This window comes from Lichenostomus cassidix, chromosome 1Aa (assembly GCF_008360975.1).
Source record: "Lichenostomus cassidix isolate B80296 chromosome 1Aa, HeHo_3.0, whole genome shotgun sequence".
Classification (NCBI taxonomy): domain Eukaryota; kingdom Metazoa; phylum Chordata; class Aves; order Passeriformes; family Meliphagidae; genus Lichenostomus; species Lichenostomus cassidix.
In genome coordinates, this window is record NC_139480.1 from 1,056,931 (window position 1) to 1,081,929 (window position 24,999).

Below are 24,999 nucleotides of genomic sequence, written 5' to 3' on the forward strand. Positions count from 1 at the left end.
GGAATTAGGAATTCCTGGCTGGGATGGAATTCCCAGAGAAGCTGTGGCTGCCCCTGGATCCCTGGGATGTCCAAGGCCAGGCTGGACAGGGCTTGGAGCAAACTGGGACAGTGGAAGGTGTCCCTGCCACGGCTGGGGTGGCACTGGATGACCTTGAAAGGTTCCTTCCAACCCAAACCATTCCATAGTTCTGTGATCTAATGAGACAAAATTTTCATTTGACTTTACCACCAGCATTCACATTAATTCCAGCTGTTTTTTCTCAGTTTATGGTGATCAAATCCCCAACAACTTGGCCTTGAGAGCCACGTCCTGAGCTTTGCTGTCCCTCTGGGTGTCTGGGGGTGTCAGGGTGTGTGGCTCACTGGTCACAGCTGGTTTTTTGGGGTGTCTGCAATAGATGGGAATTTTAATCCTCAGACAAACTTCTGTCTAAAAGAGATGTGGTGGAATCCAGGCAGGAAAGGAAGGGCAGCACTTGGCATCTTTTCCTAGATATGTCTGGAAGCAGAGCTGGACAGACAAACAATTCCTTGCTTGCCAGCATTTCCAGTGCAGGAGTTGGGATGGGAAGGATGGAGGTGTTGATGAGGAATGTCTGCAAACAGATCTCACTACTGCTGCCCTCAGGGATTGGTGTTTCAGCTCCAGGCTGGGATAGGGAATTGCTCTCCTGACAAACTGCACACCTCCAGTCTGCTGTTGTTTGATTTACAGCTCTTGTCTCAGGGAAAAGGGCCCAGGTGGGGTCAGAAATCCATCTCTGCCCAGTCCTGCATCTCTCCTGACCCATCAGAGATGCTGCTGAGTCCTTTTTCCAGCCCTCCTCCTCTATGCCTAACCTAACCTGGATCAGAGGCTTGGCAGGCAGAGCTCGACCAGCAGAGCTTCTTCAGGGAGTCCAGACAGGGTTGTGGTGCTCCTGGAAGAGCCACAGGCAACTCCAGCCTGGGGAAAACAGCCTTTTTCCATTTCTGCTTGGTGTGGAGCTGAGGGTTCAAACCCACAAGTGTGGAACTGGGTGGACACTGATTAAGCCCAAATCAAACCAACCTCTGCCTTGCTGCTCCTTTCTCAGCACTCCCAGGATAAAATTCCCGTGTGGAATTCTGCCTGTGGTAACAACTTATTCCAAACTCTCTGGAGTGCCTGGCAGCTCCACCTCAGCTTTTTGAGGCAACCTGTGGATGACCTTCCAGCTGAACCCCAGACAGCCCAGGACAGCTTTGTGCTGCTGGCAGGATCTCTGCTCACCCTGCTCCTCCAGGGAAAGGTCCCGGCAGGATCTCTGCTCACCCTGCACCTCCAGGTAACCCCAAAGGAAAGGTCCTGGCAGGATCTCTGCTCATCCTGCTCCCTCAGGTAACCCCAAAGGAGAGGTCCTGGCAGGACCTCTGCTCACCCTGCACCTCCAGATAACCCCAAAGAAAAGGTCCTGGCAGGATTCCTGGTCCCCCAGGTAACCCCAAAGGAAAAGTCCCAGTTCTCCATCCCCTGAGCTGCTTCCCAGAGCGCAGCAGAGTTTGTGGAGTTCAGGGCAGTTTGTCCAGCTGATCCCAGCTGCCCCCGGCTGCCTGGGGGTGAGGATGGCCAGTGGTTCCTGCAGCTGTGGAGCAGCTGGGGAATCCTCCAGTGCAGATTTTGGCTTGCAAGGCCTCCTGCCTAGGGGAGCAGTGTCCCCTCATCCCCATCGGCGTTGGGATGGGACAATGGCCTGCCCAGGCAAGGCTGGGGATGTCACTGCTGTGTCCACCTGTGCTGGGCCACTAGCCCAAGGAGCTGGGGGAGGAGCAGGCTGTGATTATCCTGAATCAGGGCAGATGGAGAGGACCTTCCTAATCCCTGCAGCCCCACAGCACAATCTGCTGCTCCATGCCAGCAGGGCACATCTCCTGCCCTCCCTGCAGGTGCCTTGGTGGCTCTGGGCTGGGCTGGGCTGGCTCAGGCCTCCCTGCGCCCTGCAGAGCTGCAGAAAACATCCTGGGTTTGGGATGGATGGAGGCTGGTCTGACCCGAGGGCACTGGTGAGCTGCAGGCCCTTAATGGCTGTCAGAGGGTGTAGGGTGCAACCTGATCCAAATGGGAAGCTGGCTGAAATCCCAGCAAGCTGTCGCTGCTGTGGGAGGCATCTTAGGAAATGAGATGGGCTTTGTGAGCTCTCCCCCCTGCCAGGCAGCCCTGGGGAAGGAGAAATGCCCTGCCTGCAGCTCGGGGCTGCTCTGTGCTCTAAGGTTTGCTGGTGGTCTTTTGTTTGAGACCAAAGTTTCCTCCCTGCAGGCGACTTGTGTGTTCTGCTCTCCCTCGCTCCCTGCTCCTCTTTGGAATGTGCATTCCCACCTCCTGGATGGACATCTCCAAACTCGAGGTGGCTGTTGGTTTTCTTGGCCTTAAAAAGTGCTCAGCCCCTCTTTCCAAAGAGCCTCAGCTGCTTCCTCAGCAGGGTCTGAGCTCCTGAGTTTCTCTGTTCCTTTTTTCCAGAGGATCACTCCATGCCTGGATTTATCCTCTTCACTGGATCTCCGGAGCAGGGGCTGATTTTAAAGCCTAAAAGCACAACCCCATCTGTCTTGTGCCTCTGGGGTATAGTAAAGAGCCCTGTCCTGCAGCCTCTGTGAGCAGAAAGGTTTTCCTTGTGCACCAGCCCTGCCCTGGCAGAGTGAGGAAAATGGGAGCTTTTAATGAATTTTCCCAAGTGGCTGCAGTGCACTTTCAGATTTTTGCTTTTCCAAGCAAAACTCTTTCCTCGATGTCCAGCTGTCAGATTTTGGGGTTGAAGAGGACATTTCCTGCTCTGCCATTGACTGGTGTTATTTGAGGCATCAGCAGCTTGCACAAGAGCCTGAGGAGGTGCAGCTCCAGCTTGGCATCCCTTGGCTGGTGACAGCTGGGTGGCCTTGTCCGAAACACTGGTGGCACAGGAGGAAGAGAAGGGAATTTGTCACTGTAAGGACTTCCAGCACTAGGATTGGAGCTTGGCCAATGGCCAGCACGAGGCACTGGGATGTCCCTCCTGTCCCTTGCACTGGGAGAGTCCAGTGAGCTCTGGACTCCAAGCACTTTCAGATTTTTGCTTTTCCAAGCAAAACTCTTTCCTCTTCCTTGATATCCAGCTGTTAGATTTTGGAAGCTTTTTTGCCTTGAAGGTAAAACCATCTTCCCTTTTCCCCTGAGCATCAGGAATGCTTTTCCCACTGCCTGGTGTCCCTTTGAGAAGCCAATGGCAGTGGCACAGGAGGGTGATGTGTCTGTCCCTGCAGGGCCCTGTCTCCCAGTGACCTTCTCAGCTCATGGAGACAGCTTGGCTTTGCTGTAAAGCAGCTCATGTGACAGCAGTAATCCGCAGGGGGGACAGCTGTGCAGGAAGATTCCAGGGAATCGCCCTATTTTCCCTGCCCAGGCTGGCCCAGCAGGCAGCAGGGTGGCACAGGCTGCACCAGCCCAGCACCACTGGATATCTCTGGAGCCAAGCCAGCTCAGCAGCACACCCTTCCAGGATTCCTCCTGGGACTCCTCCTGGAGCTGCAGAACAGGTTCCAAGAATTTTTTTTTAAAAAGCCGTTTCTCCTCAAGTGGTTTCCCCTGAATCTTTTCCAAGCCATTCTTAAGCCTGAATCTGACTTTTTCTTCCCACCCTCCGTATCTTTTGGCATAATTTATTCCCTCTCAGTTGTACAAATTCCTCTCTGGGTAACACTTCTCTTCTGCTCTTGGGATACCTGATGGACTTTTTGCCTCTTAAATTCTCTGGAGAAGACATTGAAAGACTGAGGGAGCACTAGCTTGGAATTGGTTTGAAATTAATCATGGTATTATTTTTATTATAGTTCCCATCTCCAGCTTCCAGATTGCAGCAAACTCCCTTTCCCTGTGGGTTTGCCTCCTTGTTGCCACAGATCCCTGAATTCCTCACCTTGGTTTTCCCCACGATTTTAAACCTCCCAGAGGAAATTCAGTGAGTGTGTTGTGGTGCTGACAGGTCCGAGGAGCTGATGACAGCTAAAGCAGGTGGGTTCAGCCCAAAATCCAAGTTCCTGCACCACACAGGCAGCAATTCCCCTCAGCTCCCTCCAGGGATGAGGATCTTGGATCAGGGAGGCTTCACAGCCGTGGGTTTATCGAGCAGAAACCACCAGCAAGGTGTTGGTGGCTGCAATAAATTGTCCACCAGTGGCCTGAGCCAATCCCCTGTTCCATGTAAGCCCCAGCCCTGGGGAAGGACCATCTGTTCCTCTGGCCTAGGATGGATTTGAACACGAGCCCTGCAGTGAAAGGCTCTCTGCTGTTCCCCTGAGCCGCCTGATCTCTTCCCTTCCACCTCTTCCAATCGGGGAAAAAAAAACCAAAAAAACCCCAAAGCTTTGTACTGCCGAGCATTAGGGGGCTCTAATTGGTGTGTAAATTGGGGCTGCTGCGTTTAAGTGGTGGACATGGAGCTAATGGAAGTGGAGTTTTATTGCTGGAGTCAATAGGGGATGTTGAGCTCCTTTGAAGTCGCAGGGATCAGCAGCCAGGGGGGTTTCTGGTCGATCACAGCCACCAGTGGGTTTGCTCCCTGGTTTTTCCTGTTGCTCTGACCCGTGGATGAGTTATGATGTCCTTCTCAGAGGTTCCTGGTACATTTTCCTTGCGAAAAAAGATGTCTGAGTCGCACTTCCAAAAAGGAATTACCTACTAAGAGGTTTGAAGTTGAGAGAAAAATTAACAAGACTTGGACTTGGCTGGGTTTTAGGGTTTCTCCAACTGGAGTTGTGCTTTCTAACTTGTGGTCCTGTGGTCTGAGCCAGAGCCACGGGACTCTGGCCTGAACCATCCCAGAACCATTCCCAGGAATTCTCCAGCCACCACCACAGCTTTCCCATTTTCCAGTTTCTTCCATCCTGCCCTGGGAAGGGACAGGAGAGGCTCAATTCTCTCAATTCTCATCACAAATCTCCACCTTGCACACCCAGGGTGAGACCCACGGGGACAAAACAGCTGGAAAACAGCTGTTTAGGGCAAACAAACTCATCCCTCTCCCTGCACCCATCGTTGCCTTCTCTTGGTGGGCAAAGGGACATCCAACCCTCCAGCCTGCAGTTTGGGCACAAATGTTCTGTGCCTTCAGTCGCCAGGCCAGAGTCCAAACTTTCTGTTTTTAGCACCACATGTGCAGAGTTTAAAGGGGAGGAATCTGCCAGAGGCAGCAGCATTCCAAGGATAAGTACTGTGGGGAGAGAGAGGTGGGAACCCAGCAGCTGGGGCAGCGGGAGACAGCAGAGTATGGGAAAAAAAGGAATGTGGACTGTAAAAACATGCTCTTCACATGAAATGTAACACATCTGAGCCGTGGATTTATTTGTGATTTATTGCTATGATTTATTGCTTACCTGGCTGAGGATGGGTCGGGTCCTAGCTGGGGGGAAGCTGTGCCAAAGGTGTCCCTTGTCCTGTAAAAGACAGGCTGGGGACACCAAAGCACGAGACACGTGGCATTGCTGCAGCAGGGGATGAGCTGGTTTGGAGCAGGGATGCTGTCAGAGCTGGATTTGGAGAGTGTGCTTTGAGGAAAAGAGAAAAAAGGAGCCTTTAGGTGCATATCCAGCCCTTTTCCCCCCACAAGGAAAAATGACAAACTTACCTCCTGGTAGCTGGACAGGACCTAGAGCAAAGTGAGGCTCCAGCACATCGCCCCAGCTGCAGCTTCCCACATCCAGGCAAAGCTTTAAACACCTTCCCAAGGCGTTATCCTCTTCCAAAAGCTCCGTTGGGGTGTTCATGTCACTGCAGTTGGGTTAAGAGCACAATATTCCCTGGCAAAGAGGCACCCATGGGGCACAGGGGGGAGAAGCCATGCCTTGGACCCGCCGTGAATGTGCACCCTGTTGTAGCAGGGAGGCTCCTGGGGAAAAAGGCAGCAAAATGCTGGGAAAATGGCTTTTAGATGGAGCCAGGGCCTATCTGGTTACAGCTGGCCTTTCTGCCAGCACAATGGCTGCTTTATGTCTCCATGTGCTGGAGGCTCTGTAGGATGTGCCTGTGGCTCTGCTTGCATGTGATCCATCGGCACCAACCCAGCTGGGCTCAGCCAGCCCCTGTAGCCTGGAAAACACATGGAACTCCAAGGAGTGCCTAGATTTCATGGCCTTCCCAGCCAAAGTGCTCTTGGGATGCAGAGAAATCCGTTTGCCTCTCATCCCTCTGTGCTGGAGTTGTGGAGAGCTTTAGTGGAGGTGGGCTGAGCTTCTCCGTGATGGATTTCACTGCTCCTGAGCCTCTCTGGGCCAGTTGAGCCATTCATCTGAATATTTGTGAACTATCTGGCAGCGTCTTATTCTTCCCTCTAATTCTTAGCAATTCATTGTGCCCATTTACACACACAGTGTTCTGTATGGAATTTTAGAAATATTTAATTTCTCTGCCTCATATCGGGGTGCTACTCGTTTGTGGTCACTGAATTTCCTCCTCCTATGTGGGCACTGAATGTTTGCATTCACCCAGTAAACCAAAGGATGTATTTCCTATGAATACATCCATCCCCCCCTCCCCAACTGTAGCATTTGCCCTTTCCCCAGCCTTTTACACTTGCATTTCATTGTCAGGGATCCTAGCAGCAGACTATTCAGGTTGCAAGTGGAGCCTGGCAGAGAGTTCATCAGGTGAGTGGATTTTTGTGGTGGTAGTTTGGAATGCTGGGATTTAGCTGGTCTTTTTTTGCACGTTTGTACCTTTAGGTCACTCTTGGTGTTTCTCGGGGTTAAAGGGGCTGTGTCTGTGTGGGTTTTGTGCCTGGACACCATTTGGGGTAAAATGCCTTTGGGATGTGCTGTCCTTTCAGCCTGACACAAGCCAAGCTCTCTCCTAATCATGGTTTAAGTAAAGAATCAGTGAGGACAGAAGTTTGGATTTTTTTTTTGATTTTAACAACCCTCAGCAGCAGCCCCGTGGTGACAGAGGGGGTTGTGGGGATGCTGTGACTTCTGGATTTGTGAAGTTTGGCTTTTTCAAGGTCACTCGCCCGTTGCAGAGCTAAAGCAGCAAACCAGAGAAGAGAGAACCCCACAAATACCCTTGGACCACGCAGCAGCCCTGAGGAGCTGGACAAGGAACCTCAGGGAAGAACTAGGATGGGCAGTGAGGGTCACCACAGGAGGGGAGGTAGAGCCCAGTATCTGTGATTCTCTGGTGCTCCTGCCAGCTCCTGGACCACAGTCACACCTGCCTTTGGCTGCCCCTGTCCACACTGTCCACACTGTTTCTGATGGGCAGTGATGTCCAGAGTGTTGTTCCTGCAGAAACTCTGCCGAGTGTTTATCTACCTCGTTAGAGTATGGGATGTTTCAGTGCTTTGAATAAATAGTAATAGTTCAATTCAAATGATTTTATTTTAAAATGGACTTTTATCATTCAGGTAATAAAGTTTTTTAGCAACTCTAGGTGGTGCCCTGCCTTGCTTCTCACAGTAGCCTTTAATAAAACCCTGTAGAAAATCCAGGACACTAAAAGCTGTTTAAAAAGGATAAGAATTGGTCTCAATTCTTCCTCTGGGGATGTTAAAAGCATAACAGGGCAGTCAGCAAAGTATTTACAGCAAAATATAACAGGAATCGTTTTTAGGTGATTGTTCAGAATCTCATTCATGGGTTTAACATCTATTTCTGAGAAGAGGAACAGATTCATTCATCCTCAGGTGATTCCTGTCCCTGCTTTCCCAGGGACTTGGCACAGATCACCCCAAGTTTTGTGTTAACACCCAGCAGATCGTGGGGAAAGCAAAGCCCAGCTGCAGCAGACCTTAGGGGTTGCAGGACTTTCTCTATTTTTATCTGTGCTTCGTGTGGAGATGATTGACCACGATAGACTCCTAATCTGCTCAGGTGTGTCCCCGCCAAGGCCAGCTCATCACAGAGGCTTAGGCAGGTTATTCTCTAAGCTTCCAGCCCTGGAGTCCAGCAAAAAACTTCCTTTCCACAGGTGAACACATTGCCTGTGTTTGTCACCTCTCCTGAGTGCCAAATCGACTCCAGTTTAAGGTGCCACACTCTGAAGACCCAGCAGTGGTGGAGAGGTCTAGGGGAGGACTGAGCTTGAGCTGGCACAGCTTAATTGTGCCTCTGGTGATGCCCAGGGCCTGAGTTTGAGCAGACACAGCTTAATTCTTCCTCAGGTGATGCCCAAGGCCTGAGTTAGAGCAGACACAGTTTAATTCTGCCTCAGGTGATGCCCAGGGCCTGAGTTTGCATATGGGCACATCTGAATTCTGCCCCAGGTGATGCCCAGGGCCTGCAGAGCTGAATTCTGCCTCAGGTAATGCCCAGGGCCTGAGTTTGAGCAGTAACAGCTTAATTCCTCCTCAGGTGATGCCCAGGGCCTGAGTTTGCATATGGGCACATCTTAATTCTGCCCCAGGTGATGCCCAGGGCCTGAGTTTGAGCAGACACATCTTAATTCTGCCCCAGGTGATGCCCAGGGCCTGAGTTTGAGCAGACACAGTTTAATTCTGCCTCAGGTGGTGCCCAGGGCCTGAGTCTGAATATGGGCACAGCTAAATTCTGCCCCAGGTGATGCCCAGGGCCTGAGTTTGAGCAGTAACAGCTTAATTCCTCCTCAGGTAATGCCCAAGGCCTGAGTTTGAATATGGGCACAGCTTAATTCCTCCTCAGGTAATGCCCAGGGCCTGAGTTTGAGTTGCTGCAGTTTAATTCTGCCTCAGGTGATGCCCAGGGCCTGAGTTTGCATATGGGCACATCTTAATTCTGCCCCAAGGCCTGCACAGTTTAATTCCTCCTCAGGTGATGTCCAAGACCTGTTCTCCAGCTCTAAATTCGCCCCACAGAGGGGAGAGGGAGGGACAGGCAGCCTCAGGTAAGACAAGGTGGAAGGTGTGGAGCCAATCCACCCCCAGGAGACCAAACTGCTGCTTTGCTTCTTTCCCAAGCACCCTTTCTTTGGGAGTTTTTTCCATCAAAATGAGGATGAAACAGAAAACCTGGGAAAACCTCCTTGCTGCAGGTGGAAGAGTTGTGGTGTGTCAGGAAGGGGCTGCAGAGACAGAGATCCATGGCACTGGTGTCACCAGTGAAGAACACGTCTGTCACCACTTTGCTGTGCCAGGAGAGTCTGGGCATCAGGTTGGCTCACTGGGATCTTCCTCTTTCTGTGGAAATGCTGAGACTCCAGAGGAGATAATTCTTGTAGATCACGAATCTCACCCCTGTGGTTTTTGTCTCAAAGTATGGCGACTTACAATGAACTCCTAAAAATCCCTAAACATCCAAAACAATCCCGAAAAACTCAAAGCCCCCAAAACATCTGAGAGAAATAAGGGAGATAAAGTAGAAGATGTTTCAGATCTTGGCCAAGCTGTGACCCTTCTCTCCTCATAGGGAGGAAGAAGACAGGAAAATCCTAAAAATGCTGGTGGTCCCAGCTAGGGAAGGAAGGTTGGTCTCCAGCCGAGATTTGGAGATAAATAAAACCCAAACATCCAAATTTGGGGTTTAAAACAATACCTTGATGCAAAATACCAACATCCAGCAGCCCTTGGTGAAGCCAAATGAGTGGGAGGAAGCAGGAGCCAGGTGAATGTGGTGTTGCATCCTGACCAGTCCTGTTCTGGTGGTGTCAGGCTGGCGGTCTGGGATCATCCCATGGCTTTATGGGCCACTGAGACAGCAGCTCCTGTTGCCCTGGAGGAGCAGAGCAGGAAAACTCATTGCAGGAGATCCAGAGGAGCCAAAGCATCACCCACTGGATCAGTGAGGGTGGAAAAGCCCTGCAGGAACATCGAGTCCAGGCTGTGCCCAATCCCCACTTTGTCACCAGCCCAGTGCCACCTCCAGGCATTCCTTGAAAAGCTCAGGACAGAGCCAGTCACTGACAATTTTGAGCAGGTAGGTGACACCTAGGGACAGTCTGAGAGACGGAGATGTGACCTGGAGATGTGGTGGACACAGGGAAGGAGGCAGTGACTCCAGGGCTGCATCCCATGTTGATGGGAACTTGGATCTTGTTTTGTCTCCTGCATTTCCCTTTCATTCTTAGGAAAAGTCAAGGCTGTGATGTGACTTGATTGACTCAACTTTGCTCTCAAAGCTTCAGGGGCCTTTTAAAATTGTTCTTTACTGGGGTTTTGACCAGAGCAGCTCTTGAAAAGACAGATGATGGAGGATCTTGAATGAGGACTGCAGCTTTTTGTGAATTATATTTGGTGGGAAAAATCTTTTTATTTGCACAGAGGATCTGTGAGCCTGGAAAGTTCTTGGAGATTAAATCACTGTGTGGGCATTTTGTGAGTTGTCAAAATTACAGAATCCAGACTGGCTTGGAAGGGACCAAAGATCATCTAGTTCCACCCACACCTTCCACTGTCCCAGGATGCTTCAAACCCCATCCAACCTGGCCTTGGACACTCCAGAGATTGGGCACTGAGCCGTTTCTGATGGGAAAAATCCTTCCAATTACCATTTTAACGTCTAATTTGAGTTGATCATTGATGCTCTTGCAGTCGAGGAGGTGTGAGAAGGGGAGCTGAGCTTTCAAAGATTCATCTTATCTGAAATTCTGTGTGTTGAGAGATGTCTTCTGCTCCTCTGTCACTGCTGAGTGTGGAGGGATTCCTGACATGCTTTTTTCAGAGGCTGGCTTTGGGTGAAATCCCTGCCATGGTGTCATGTCAGCACCTCGAGCCTTGAGGGACACGTTTGGTTTGGGAGTTTAGGATTTCTCAGGGTGACAGGTGACTTTGAGAGCTCTCATTTTGGCTGCTGCCATTGGAACTCGTTAGAGAGCTGGTTTATCTTCCTGAAAATACACCCTTGTGCCCATTGCCTGAGGTGGTCAGGAGGATATTTTCCGAAAATCTTGGCAAACCAGGTTCCCAGTCAAAGGGAAAATCTAATAAAAATCAATTTTTGCAGGACATTTTAATGTTTGTGCAGAGCAGTGTCAACAGGAACACTCCAGGTGGTCTCCAGCAGTGCAGTTGGTGTGGACAGGGATGGTCTTTGCTCCAGGATTCTGTAGGACCAACCCCTTTCTGTAGGACCAACCCCCTTTCTGTAGGACCAACTCCCTTTCTGTAGGACCAACCCCCTTTCTGTAGGACCAGCCAAGACAGCTTCAGTCTCACCTCCTCCAGAAGACCTCCAGTGATGGAGACTTTGCTTCAGAGCTTCACCCACCTTGTGTTTAGCTGGTTTTTGGGGTTTTTTCCCCACCTCTTTAGTGCAGTTTCCATGCTGCACTTCAGGCTTGTATCTTACTGTGTCCCCCTGGGAAAAAGACAACCAGGAAAGATGATTATTCCCAACTTACCTGCATCAGCCTTGATGTATTCACACCTGGGAATGCAGACCAAGGCGTTGCCCTTTCGTTGTGCTGCTCACCACGGGCAAACATTTCATTTTTTGGAGATCCTCTGGCTTGATTTTTATTTTGTTTTTCATTTCCCTGCTCGATTTCCATGCATTAAAATCTGCTCGTTTTGAATCATCGATGAGAATTCTTCCATCGCGTCCTCAAAAGTCGCCCTTGGCTCTGAGAGGAGTGTAGTGATGAGATGGTATCTGCTGCCCTGGGTGCTAAGGCTCTGTGCTGCATTCCTGAGCACGGAAATTCCAGCTGGATTCCTCAGCCTGTGCCTCTGGAGGAGGGGAGGGAGAAGCTGCAGGAGTATCTCCCATGAAAATCTCCAGCAGGATGGTGCTCAGCATGGTTTGTTCTGGTTTCCCCTCAGAGGTGATGGAAACAAAGTCCTCTGAATGAGTTGGATGTCAACAGCCAAGGAAGTCCAGAGGAAAATTCCACTCTTTTTAGATGTTGCCTTGCCGAAAACCAGGCAATGTCCTGTGCTCTCTCAGGGGCTCAGAGGTGATCACTGAAATCCTTGTGCGTTTTCCATTTTGTCCCATAAAAGACTTCCCCAGAGCAATAATTCCCTTCAGCTTCACGACTCCAGATCTGTCCCTGCCCCTCCATGGCCAGAGCAGCATTTCTTGTGATGTCACAGCCTGGAGAGGCACAAACTCCCCTCAGGGAATGGCTCCACTCTTGGATTCTTTCCTCATACACGAGGGAATGTTTGATTGAAGGTTTGAAGGTTTGTGTTGAGGTTTGCACCATTTCTCCTTCCCCTCCTGTTGGGGTGATCCTGGCTCAGGCTGAGCGTTGCTCCCTGATGCAGGAGCCAGGAATGCTTCTCCACTTGCCTCTAGCTCACTCCCAGCCCTTCCATGTTCCCATGGGATTCTGCCTTGGCAGCAGATCAGCTCTCTGATCATTCCTAGTTGTTGTCTTTGATCTACCAAAGAAGAGGATTTTTCCCTTTTTGAAGGAAGATGCCTTTTCAGTTCTTGTGTTGATGTCCAGCGTGGTGGCAGTGGTTGCTGTTGTCTGGTCAAGAGTGGGGCTGATTCCTGCCTTCTCACCCTCCAGGACTTTGGTTTTGGGTTCTTGGTTGAGCTCTGAGTGGAAAAGGTTTCATGTGAGGTTCTGCCATTCCTTCCTGTGATGTAGAAGGTCAGGCCAAGTCGTTCAGTGGAGGAGCCAAGAGGACATCCCTCTGTCACTCCACGAGTGACTGGCAGTGAAATCACACACTATTCCCTTCCTCCCAGCCATTCCATGTGGCTTTGGGAATTTCATGTGAAGATGGGTATTTCAGGATGCTACACTGAATATCCATATTGTCCATCCAGGCTGCTGAGACAACTCTGTCTTGGTGTCAGCCAAGACCTTTCTACCCCTGGCTTGCAAAACCAGCTGCAAATTCCCACTGCTGCTAAGGAGAACATGCCAGACATTCCCATTGCTGTGATCTCCAGGCTGGGGAGGTGTTAAAGCAAGGCAGGAACTGGCACAGGTGACCCCAGTTCCCTGAACATCCCACAGTCCTGGGTGTCTGAGACACTTCTGATCCTTGACACCAATTTGGGCACCAAATCATCCCAACCTTCCTCCCTAGAGCCCTTTGTGGTGATTCAATGGAGTCACCTGCAATTTAGGATCAATACAGGTGTTCTCAGTTTGGAATCACCTGCAATTTAGGATCAATACAGGTGTTTTTATGTTCTTACACTCTGTGCCAGGTGAGATTTTAGCAGACATCGCGTGACTTTTTGCCTCTGAATCCTTTGTCCCTCTGGTCTCAATCAATGAGCCCAGTCTCAATCCTGACCTTTGCCCTTGTTCTTCCATCAGCTGAAACCTCCTACCTGCTGAAGCAGCAGGAGTTCCATCATCTCCTCTGGCCCATCACAGGCCCCAGCTGAAATGCAGCTGCAGATATTGTCTGACCCAGCACTGGACTCCAACTGCAGATATTGTCTGACCCAGCACTGGACTCCAGCTGCAGATATTGTCTGACCCAGCACTGGACTCCAACTGCAGCCGTTTTGGAGTTGACTGACTCTAATCCTGTGATTCATGGTGGCCATCTCGACCCCTTCTGGGTCTTCTGGGTTCTCCAGAAGACTCCAAAAAGGCTACAAAAAGAAGCCTTCTGGGGTTCTCCTCCCTTCACCACCCTTGTGTCCTCCCCATTCCCCCCTGGCTGTCACCAGCCATGCCAGACCCTCCTTCCTTCCGAAGGCAGCTGATCCTCCCCAAAAAAAGGTCATTCTCTAGGATGTGGCAGGTGAGGGAGAGGCAGGACCTGGAGCTGGAGCTGGTTCCTCACCCCTCCTGAGGATGGGAGGTGGTGACGTTGGTGGCCAGGAATGGGTGACTCTCAGGAGGCCCCACTGCTCCTTCCAGAAGGGATTTTTGGGTGGCTTCAGGGCGGGCAAGCAGAGGCTGTGTCTCCCTGGGAGCCTGAGGCTGTGGTTTGTGCTGCTCTGTGAATGATCCATCACCTCTGCTGCTGTTCCTCCCCAGGCAGGAGCTGCTCTGAACAGCCAGAGGATCCAGTGGGATCCCATTTCTATCCCCTCCTGCCCCATTCCTCTCACCACTCCCTGGCTTGGCTCCACTTTCTTCACAGAAATGCATTTCCCAAAGACTCAAGAAGTTCATTTGGGTTTGGTTTCTTTTTCTTTTTTTTTTTTTTTGTCTAATGGATTTCCTGTTTCTAATACAATTGAAAAGGTCTGAAATCCATGCTTTAGATTAACATATGCCAGCTAGATTAGGGCTAATCAGGGCGCAGGTCTGAGCAGATGCAGCGCGGGGCCAATCCCAGACCTGATTACAGCATCTCAGTGCTTTAATCGTCTCTCTCCCAAGGGCGATCAGCTCTGCTCTAATGCACAGCAGACTTTCCAGCCCTCTCCTGCCCGGGTTCGTTGCCACCCCTGGCAGGAAGGGCTGCCACGTCATCTGCTGAGGCGATTTGCGTTAATCCCATGCAGAAAGAGATCGGCGCGGCGCCGTCTCTCACGGACACTTCCTTGCTCTTCCCAGAGGTGGCCAAACCTTGTGGGAATTGATTCATCCTTCCCAAACATCCCAGCTGGGCGTTCAGGGCTCGCCAGCGCCTGGTTTGGAACGTTTGGGCAGCGTGGAGGGGTTGTGGGTTGAAGGTGGTGTGGTCTGAGGTCCGTGGGGTGGTGGTGACTCTGCTCCTTGGGTTGTCCATGTGTCCTTTGATCTCCTCTGGGTTAACAACCCAAGTAACCCAAAGGGCTTAGTTGGCTTGTTGGTCTGCAGCAGGGATTTGAGGTGCATCCCAGGCCAGATCTCCAGGTCCTGCTTAAACTGGGATGTGCTGGGTGCTCCTGAGGGTCTGGCAGGAGATTTTCCTCAGGAGGGCTGAGCCTGAGCTCTCATTTCAGCAACTTGTTGCCTGAAATTCCGAAATTATTGCCCACAGCAACCAGAAAACCTTAAAACCTCCTCCTGACCGCACCATTCGTTGCAGGCAGTGCTGAACAACCAACCAGGGAACCAATTCCATGGCTGGGCTTGGGGAATGTGGCCATAACCCCTCTGGCTGGGGGGTCAGGGCACTTCCCACCCCACAGAGAGCCCTGGGACCCCAAAGGGAGGAATGCAGGGGGAGTGCAGAGCATGCCAGGGTCACCCACCTGGTCAGCACGATTAACTCCTAAGCTTTCCTGTCTGCACACGGAGTTATGCGAGGACACGGAGCTTCCTCGCGTTACCCAACGAGTGTCCTTGGCGGGGCAGAGCTCTGCTCCCTGCTCCTCAAGGGATTGCGCTGCTTTTTTGGGAAAGCCCAGCTGGGGAACCTGGTGTCATGGCAGGGCTGACCATCCATCCCATGCTGCTGCTGGAAGGATTTGGTGACCTCAAAAAGCTGGGTTTTTTCCCCAAAAGAGGTGTGGGTAGATTCTGAAATGCCTAAATTGTCTCACTTGTCCAAATCCCACTTGGCCAAGCCGCAGGTGCAGGTGGGCACAGGGACAATACTGCAGTAGGATGATGGAGTTTCTCTTCCCAGCCTGCAGGATTTGCCATTCCCATCCCCTGCCCAGCACTGTTGAGTGCTCCTTGCTGTTTTTTCCACCTCTTTTCACCATTTCCATCACAGTAACCCTCAGGGGCCTCATTGTTTCGTTGTCACCTTGGTTTGTGTTCCTGGGCTCACCGGGACTCACCGTGTTTGTCATCACAGCTTTCCTCCCAGCTCAAAGCTCTGCCAGCTCCAGCCTCAGCCTGGAGGCATCTGATCCCTTCCTGCAGCTGAGCCACCCTTGGAAAAGGTGCTTCTGCTCTGCCAGACCCATGCACGGCTGGGGAAGGGCTGAGGAGGGGGATTTGCTTTCCTTTCTCTGCTTTATATGTCACAAGTGTGAGAAACAGGAGTGAGTTTGGCTCAGCCAGGGTGTGTTGGTCCCACACTGTGCCTTCCATGTGTGGGGGTGAGGGGAGAAGGACCTGGCTGGGGTGGAGAGGGAGCTGGAGGGTGGGAATTGTGTGGGATCATGGTTGTGCCACAGCTCATGGATGCACAGCAATGGGATCATCCCATCCCATTATCCCATCCCATCCCATCCCATCCCATCAGCTCATGGAGGTCACATCCAGCACAGTGAGGCCACCAAGCCACGGATGATTATTCCAGCATGGCCACAGCCAGGCCAGGGGCACTGTCCTTCCTGATTGCTGATTTTCCACAGATAGAATCGTGGACTGGTTTGGGTTGGAAGGGACATTAAAGCCCATCCAGTGTCACCCCAGCCATGGCAGGGACACCTCCCACTGTCCCAGGCTGCTCCAAGCCCCAATGGCCAGCCTGGCCTTGGCCATCCCAGGGATCCAGGGGCAGCCACAGCTTCTCTGGGAATTCCATCCCAGCCAGGAATTCCTAATTCCCAAGATCCCATCCATCCCTGCCCTCTGGCAGTGGGAAGCCATTCCCTGTGTCCTGTCCCTCCATGCCTTGTCCCCAGTCCCTCTGCAGCTCTCCTGGAGCTCCTTCAGGCCCTGGCAGGAGCTCTGAGCTCTCCCTGCATCCTTCCCTTCTCCAGGGAACATTCCCAGCTCTCCCAGCCTGCCTCCAGAGTGTTTCCAGCCCTGCAGCAGCTCCGGGGTCTCCTCTGGTTTCACCCCAACATCTCCCCACCCCTACAGCACTGAGGACTCCCCAGGCGGGAGAACTCCAACCACCCCAGAGCAGCACCAACACAACCCCCAAACCCCTGGAGATCCAACCTCATCCTTCCCTGCCAACGCCACCGCTGTCCCTCTGTGTCCCCAGGGCTTGTGCAGATCCCGGTGAGCATGTACCAGACGGTGGTGACCAGCCTGGCCCAAGGCAATGGCCCCGTGCAGGTGGCGATGGCGCCGGTGACCACGAGGATAGCGGACACGGCGGTCACCATGGACGGGCAGGCGGTGGAGGTGGTGACCTTGGATCAGTGACGGCGACACCGCGGCCATTCTCCTCGTCTATCTCGGGCGACTTCGTTTTTTTACACCTCTCCAGAGATGCAATCAGGTGGCATTGAGTCTCCCAGCTTTGGGAACGAAAGGTTTTGTTGACCTTTTTATTTTATTTTTTTTTTCCATTTTTTTTCTCCTTTTTTTTTTTTTTAAACGGATAAAATAGAAAAACGAAACAAAACAAAAATCCTAGCGGAGGATATGTGTAAAGTGCATTTTTTTAGCGCCACTCTGCTCTCGGAGGACCGAGAAGCCAAATTGTGATGGGACTCTTTGATTCCGAGGAGGTTGAAAAGAAAATAAAAATAAAGCAACCCTTTTCTTGCCCCGTTTGCCCCCCCAGCGTGGGATCGAGCAGGAGGAGGCCTGGGGGCACCACGGACACCCTCGGCAGCAAATTAGGTATCAAAGATTTTAATAAGGACTTTTGTATTCCGAAAAAACCCACCCCGGAAAGAAAAACAAACAAAAAAAAAAACCGCAAGAAAAAGAAAGAAAAAAAAAAAAACCAGTTTGGAAAAAAACAAAAAAAAGACTCCTCTCCTGGGAATAAAACAAAAAAATATATTAAAAAAAAAAATAGAAATGCATGTGTGACTGCAGGGGGGTGGCCACTCTCCCTCCCGAAGGGATGATGCTCTTCCAGGAGCCGCGGGATCTGCTCGCCTCGCTCGGCTCCCTTGGTGCACACTGGAGATTCGTTCCTCTTTCTCTGCTCTCGAAACCTACCTGCCATTTTGGATCCTTGGGGTTTGTTGGGTTTGGGTTTTTTTTTTCTCCTTTATTATTATTATTATTGTCGTTGTTGTTGTTATTATTATTATTTTTTCCCCGGTTTCGTGGCTCCAGGCTGGAGGGAAGCTCCTCCAAAGGGGCTCTGGCTGTGTCTCCCCGATTCCCAGGATTTCCCTTTGCCAAAGGGGCTCACCCAGCTCCCTGTGCCTCCCCAATTCCCCTCTGACCCCACAGGAAAAGCTCTGCTGGAATGGGGGATTCGAGCGAGACTCTTCCCTTTGGGGGATCCTCACCCTCCACCCCACCCCTGGTCCTGCCCTGTGCTTCTCCCAGCACGGTTTTTAATCCCAAAATCCTTCCCAGGAGGGTTAAAAAAGCCTTTATTTGGGGGTTTTTTGGGGGACAGATTTTACTCAGCACCCCCACGGGCCAAACCCTCGTGCCCAACCAACCCCCCCAAGCACTTCCCGTGGGATTTCATTTTTGGGTTTGTTTTTTGGGGGGTTTTTTTATTATGATTTTTTTCCAAGTGGCTGTTCAAGTTCTCCACATCGAGGGAGTTTTCAGATTCTTGTATTTACTTGTTTTATATGGGGGGAAAAAAGAACAAAACAAAACAAAAAACAAACCTATCAAATGTTCTTTGTATACAGTTCTTCAGTCCTTTTTTTCCGAGGGGAGGGAGATCTTTCCATAGAAACAGTCCTGGTTCTCCGATTTACGGAATTTCTTTTTGGTTTTTAATGATTATTTTTTTATCGTCGTTGTGAAGATGTCGGTGGCTTTTCAAGTCAGTGTTTCTTTGGCGATGAAATGAGGTTCTTTTAGTCCCAGAGGTTCTTCCCCCCCCCAAAAAAAAAATACAAAAACCAGGAAAATAGCAGAGCATGGACCCCCCCCTTGTTTTCCCAGTGTCTATTATTGCCTCATTCAATAAATTGTTACAAATGTGTCTACCTGCCTGTCCAGCTCTCCTGTTTTGGGGGATTTGGGGGCATTTTGGGGATGTTTCCCATCCCTCCCTTCGTGTGTTTTGGGGTTTGGTTCCACCCTCTGGGGCTGGAGAGGAGCAGCTGAGCATCACCACGATGGTTTTGGGGCTCAATCCCTTTTTTGTGCAATTCATCTCATTTCCCTCTCCCAGCATCAACCTGGGACAGGATGGAAACCTTGGGATTGCTGCATCATCCTGCCAGGATCCCCACCCAGGGGCTGAGCTGCTTTTGGGTTGAATTCCTCCATTCTCAGCCCCTTCACACCCTTTTTTTGGGGAATGCAAACCCAAGGATGAGCCAGGAAACGCAGGGATGGGTTTTCAGCAGCTTTATTGCAATGATGGGTGCTGAATCCGGTGAGCTCCTGGTGCCTCCTGGGGGGAGAGGGAGAGCAGGGGAGGCTGGAAGGACTAAGAGAAGGGAGGAGAGGAGGAATAGGGGTGATTTTTCCCCCTGGATGCTCTGGGGTGTTCCTGCCAAGCTGGAGGAGATCCTCAGCCATCCAAGGTGCTGCTAGGGTGACCTGGGGGTTTGGGGACCCCTGGGGATCCCAGGACATCCCAGGGCCAGGCTGGGTGCCCCAAAGGGGCCTCAGATCCGGCAGCAGGGCCGGGGGAGGCAGCTCGGCCTGGCAGACGCTGCTGGGAGGTTTTAATCTTCGTTAATCGGCCTTTAATAAGCAGGTCGGGGCCTCCTGCTGGGGCAGCTCCTGGAGCCCCGAGCACCAGTTTGAACTGGGAGAGACTGGAGCTGCTTCCAGTTTGAACTGGGAGAGACTGGTGGGGCTGGAGATGTTCCCAGTTTGAACTGGGAGAGAGACTGGTGAGGCTGGAGCTGCTCAATCCCTGCACCAGCAGCCTCCATTTTGAACTGGGAGAGACTGGAGCTGCTTTCAGTTTGTACTGAGACAGGCTGGTGGAGCTGGAGCTGCTTCCAGTTTGAGCTGGGAGAGACTGGTGAGGCTGGAGATGTTCCCAGTTTGAAATGGCAGAGACTGGGGGGACTGGAGCTGGTCAATCCCTCCACCAGTGACCTCCAGTTTGAACTGGGAGAGATTGGTGGGCCTGGAGCTGCTCTCTCCCCCACTCTGGGCACTCCAGGAGGTCCCCCAGGCACTGGGGGGATTTTTGTGTGGATTTTTGGACTCTATTCCCCACCTCCCGTCCCAGCTCTGCCCAGGGAGGGCCCTGAACTGCCAGGTGTGGCCCCAAATCGCAGGGTTTGACCCCAAAACCGCAGGTGGGTGGCCGGGACGAGCCTGGCTGCTGCGGCTGGGAAGGAGCAGGGTGGGGGGAAGGTTTTGGGGTGCTCCCCATCGGGAGCTGATCCCGCGGGAATCTCGGTCCTGGTGGCACCACAGCCACTTCGGGGGCGGAGCCTGGTGGGGAGGGTGGAGCTCCTGGGGGTGTGGCCTGGTGGGTGTGGCTTGGGGATGCTCCACCCCTGATACACCCAGTGCCCCTCCCCCTGCAGGGCAGAGCCCATGGGTGAGCTGGAGAAAGGAGTGGGATGGACAGAGCGGGAATGGGGCAGGGGATGGATGGACGGACGGATGGAAGGACAGACACATGGACAGGGTGGATGGATGGATGATGGATGGACAGACAGATGGACAGGGTGGATGGATGGATGGATGGATGGATGGATGATGGATGATTGGAAAGATGGATGGATGGCTGGATGGATGGATGGATGGATGATGGATGGATGGATGGATGGATGGTGGATGGACAGACAGATGGACAGGGTGGATGGATGGATGGATGGATGATGGATGATTGGAAAGATGGATGGATGGAAGGATGGATGGATGGATGATGGACAGAGAGATGGATGCATGGATGGACAGATGGACGAATGGATGGGTGGATGAATAATGGATGAATGGTTGGATGGATGGTTGGATGGATGGATGGATGGATGGATAGACAGGAGGATGGATGGATGATTCCACACCTGGACAGACAGACAGACAGAAGGACAGACAGGGGATAGGTGTCTGTACAGCCAAAGGTTGTGGCTGCAGGAACGGGCAGGTGGAAATTTGCCACCCGGACGAGCAGACGGATGAATGACTGGACAGACACACGGACACCTGTACCCCACAGCCCCCACTGCCCCGGGAGGGCGATGGGGACCCCGTTCCGTCTGTCCGTCCGTCCCTCCCCGCCCCCCGGCGCAGGGAGGATGATTGGAGCGTGCAGCCTAATCCAGCGTGATCCAATCTCCGCGGGCTAATGCCGAAAGCTCCGTAATCACCAGCGCTGCCCTACATACCCGACACATCCCGGCACAGCCCAGCCGGGCCGATGGGGGCAGGGGGCGAGGGCAGCCCCCAGCCCACAGCCAGCCAGCCCTTCCCGTGATACTCCCTGTCCCCGAAAAACTGCCACCACCCTCCTGCTGCACCTGGGGACAACCAGGGGACGTGAGGCAGCTGCCACCGCCAGCCGCTCCGCCCGTGCCTCAGTTTCCTCCGTGCCCAGGAGCACAGGGCTGGCTCGGGGTCTGATCCGGGGCTGCTGCCCTAATCCCACCCCCGCAGGGCTCTGCCCGGGGCGGATCAGCCCTCGACACCCGGAGTCACACGGGGACACGTGGCCGTGCTGCTCCAATGACCGCTATCCCGCAGAGCCCCCGCCACGGACACAGGCTGGGAGCCCTGACCCCTCCTGGGGATCCCCATCGCCATCCCAAATCCCACCATCCTTGGGGATCCCCATCACCATCCCAAATTCCACCATTCCTGGGGATCGCCATCACCAATCCCCCCAAATCCACACCGGATGGAGCAGGACCCTCCCCAAACCCACAGAACCCTCCCCAGAACCCACAGGACCCTCCCCAGAGCCCCAGGACCCTCCCAGGCGGGCAGCAGAGCCCCAGGGTTGCCGGGGAGCACTCCGTGTCCGCGGCGGTGCCCCGGGGCCGTAGTTGGCAAGTCTAGAACCACCGGATCCTGCTACCGCACCAGTGTGAGTTCTACCATTGCCAAAGGCAGCCCCGGGGCTGAGCACCGCCGGCACCGGCTGGGCAGCCAGCCCCGGCCTGGGGACAGCGAGGGACACGCGGCCGCGGTGCCGGGCCTGGAAAGCTGCAAAAAACAGGGAAAATTTGTGATTTCATCCGTCCGGCCGGAAAACCCCTCTCGCGGTTCCGGATCCCACGTGGGGACGCTCAGCTGGACCCCAGGGAGTGGCCGGGAGGGGACAAGGAGTGGGGTCCATCCTGCTGGTGATGGCCACCACGAGGACGCGGCCTGGCCGAGGTGTCCCCATGGGCTGGGACACCACTCTGGGCTGGACAGGACATCACCTCGGTGTCACCACGGCTTTGGGTTGTGGCCATCCCTCGCTCACCCCAGCGATCCCAGAGGGATTTCCATCACCCCATCCATCCCAGCTTTCCCCAGCCGGATTCCCTCCCAGCCCCGCCGCTCCTCCATCCCGCCCCGGCGCTGCTCTCTCCGCCTTCTCCCATATTGGCACTACACATAATTGCTCAAAAGCTACAAATCAAAGCAAAAATGTGCTAGTGCCAAAACGGGCCGGGCGGCCTCGGCGGTGGCCCCGCGGGGCTCGCGGGTCTTTCTCTGCTCTGTTTATGGCCCTATGGTAATTCACTGACCGCGGGGTTGCACAGTGAATTCTACCAGTGCCATACACAGAACAGGAGTAGCGAGCTCGCAATTGCCTTTTTTCCCCTCCATTTCCACCCAAATCCTCCCCAGACAGCAGCCCGACGCCCCCGGCATGGGAACGGCGACGGGGAAAAATGGGAATCGATTGTTATCGATCGGCAAAATGCTTCGGGAATGGCGGGGTGAGGGGAGATGCTGTCCCCGGTGTCGCCTCTCCGGGGACGGTGGGGAAGATCCGGTTCCCAGCTCGGCGGGGGGATTTTTGGGATGGGGATGCTGGAAGCCATTTCCCAGCCGCTGCCTTTGCGGGGTTATCCAGGAATCCCAACCGCATGTCTGGCACCCCCCGGGATGGCTGCAAAACCCCAAAAACCGCCCCAGATCCCAAAATGTTGCAAGCTCCCCCCAAATGGCCACAAACACCCCAAAAACCGCCCCAGATCCCAAAATGTTGCAAAGCCTCTGGATGGTTCCACACCCCCCAGAATGCCGCAATCCCTCCAATTAATTCCGAATTACCCAGACGGCTGCAATCCCCCTAAAATTTTCAACCCCCTAAATGGTTTCAACCCTTCTGGATGACTGAAAGCCTCCCTAAATTGACAACCCCTCTGGATGGTTGCAAGCCCCAAAAGGTTAAAAACCCCCTGGATGGTCGCAGAGCCCCTCAAAAGGTTGCAGCCTTCCCTGGACGCTTGTAAAGCATCCAGATGACTTGAATTCCCCCCAAAAAACCTACTGCAATCACCTGAACAAACCTACTGAACCCCCCGAATGGCTGAGACACCCCAAAAGACTCTTGATGGCTTCAGACCCTCCAAAACATCAACCCCCCAAAATGATGCAGACCCTCTGGATGGCTGTAAAAACCCCAAAACGCTGCAACACCCCAAATGGCTGCAAATCCCCCCAAAACCTGCAAACCTTCCTCATTGCTGAAGACTCTCCAAACGCGTGAACCCACCCAAGAGGATGCAGATCCCCTCAAATGGTTTAGACCCCCCTGGATGGTTGCAGAGCCCCCCAAAAACCCGCAACCCCCTCGGATGGTGGCAAAGCCCCTCCGGATGGCCTTGGACCCCCCGGCTGGCGGTGACACTGTCCCCAGCGGCCGCGGCGGTGCCGGGGAGGAGGAGGAGGAAGGCACAAAGTCTCCTTTGTGTGGAGAAGCTGAGGCCCCGCGGAGCCGAGCGGGCCCGGGATGGGCTCGGGGTGTCCCGGATCGGGCGTCGGGAGCTGAACCCCCCAAGGACACAACGCCAGCCCCTCACACCCCGTCTGGCCTCGAATTTGGGGACGAAGATGAGCAGTGGCGCTCGCTGGCCTCGCGAGGACAGCTGGACACTCGGGGAGTGTCGCGCGTGGAGGGGTCAAGGCAGGCGGGGACAGATGTGTCCCCAACCCGTACCCACCTTCGGAGCTCCAACAGCGCAGCCCCCACAGGGAAACACCCAAAAATCCCGGAGAAACCCCAAAACCCCGTGGCGCTCAGCCAAGCAGCCCAAAAGGAAGAGAAGCCCCCCGCGACCACAGCGCCGTCCTCACCTGGGGGACACCGCCCTGGCACCGCGGCGGCTTGGGGACAGCCATCCCCGGGGGGACACGGGCGAGGCCGAGCTCGTCGCCATCCTTGGCGTGACTTTGAAAGCGACAGCTTCGCCCTAATCCGCGCCGTGGTGGCCCTCGTGGCTCCGGCACCGCGCCAGGCCGCTCCCCGCGCCCAGCGCCCGCCGCTTCGGGGTGCCCCTTTGTCCCCTGTCCCCTCGCCTCCGCCCGAGGCCACTGCGGCAGCCCAGGCCGCGGGCTGAGCCAACCCCTCTGCGGAGCCGCCGCACCCCGGCTCGTGACGTTGGGAGCTGCCGCATTGCGGATGTTGCCCCCCCGGGGCCCCCCCGGCCCGCAGCCCCTCCGAGGGCTCTGCAGCAAGGCCCGAGCCCTCCGCCGTGGGGACATGGGGGTCACCTGGTCCCCGAGGCGCCGTTTGGGGGCCAACGAGGCGAAACGCCATCGCCGAGCCCGAAAGGCCACCGGAGTCACCTGCGGATGCTCGTGGCACCGAGATGGTGCTCGGCCGCCGCCTCTGCCTCGGCAAGGGACAGGGACGTGGTGGCTCCTGGATGTGGCCACTGTCGGTGTCCTCCCTGCCTTGGGGGCGGTGGGGACAGGTGGCCACCCACGCTCGACACCCCAGCTCGTGTGGCTGCAGGTCCCCTGGCCATGGGAATCGCCAGGTGGGGATGGGGATGGGATGGGAATGGGATGTGAATGGGAATGGGAATGGGAATGGGATGGCAATGGGGATAGGGATGGGCGTGAAGATGGGACAAGGACAAGAAGGGAAGGACATGGGGATGGATGGGGACAGAGGCAGGGATGGCAATGGGGACTGAGATTGAGATGGGGATGAGGATAGGGACAGGGAGGAGGAGGAGGAGAAAGAGGTGGAGAAGGAGGAGAGAAGGAGAAGAAGGAGACAGCGACCAGCATAGGGATGGGGATGGAGACAGAAGGATGGAGACGGGGACAGGGACAGAGATGGGGACAGGGACAGAGATGGGGACAGGGACAGAGATGAGGACAGAGACGGAGATGGGGACTGGGACAGACATGGGGACAGATAAAGACGGGGATGGAAATGGGAACAGGGATGACAGCAGAGATAGAGACAAAAATTTGGTCCGAGATAGAGAAGAGGATGAGGATGGGGCTTGGGAAGGGGACAAGGATGGGGACAGAGACGAGGACAGGGACAGTGACGGAGCTGCCGTGCGCGGCCGGAAGCCTCATTTCGGGGTTAAACCGGGCAGA

At 53.9% G+C, this 24,999-nt stretch overlaps 1 protein-coding gene across 8 annotated transcripts in view; it reads left to right on the plus strand.

Moving 5' to 3' along the window:
- Positions 1 to 18,512, plus strand: part of NRF1 (nuclear respiratory factor 1) — a 59,471-nt gene extending 40,959 nt beyond the window's left edge. For 2 of the 8 annotated variants that reach the window (XM_085081387.1, XM_085081421.1), the window contains 2 exons: positions 6,579 to 6,635; positions 16,637 to 18,512. In XM_085081387.1, coding sequence (XP_084937513.1) covers positions 6,579 to 6,635; positions 16,637 to 16,800 — 221 coding nt within the window. In that variant the 3' untranslated portion in view covers positions 16,801 to 18,512. Of the gene's footprint in view, positions 1 to 6,578; positions 6,636 to 6,985; positions 7,563 to 16,636 lie in introns of those variants that run through there. The other 6 variants (XM_085081405.1, XM_085081431.1, XM_085081370.1 and 3 more) reach the window with 5 other exon arrangements.
- Positions 18,513 to 24,999: the final 6,487 nt, after the last annotated feature.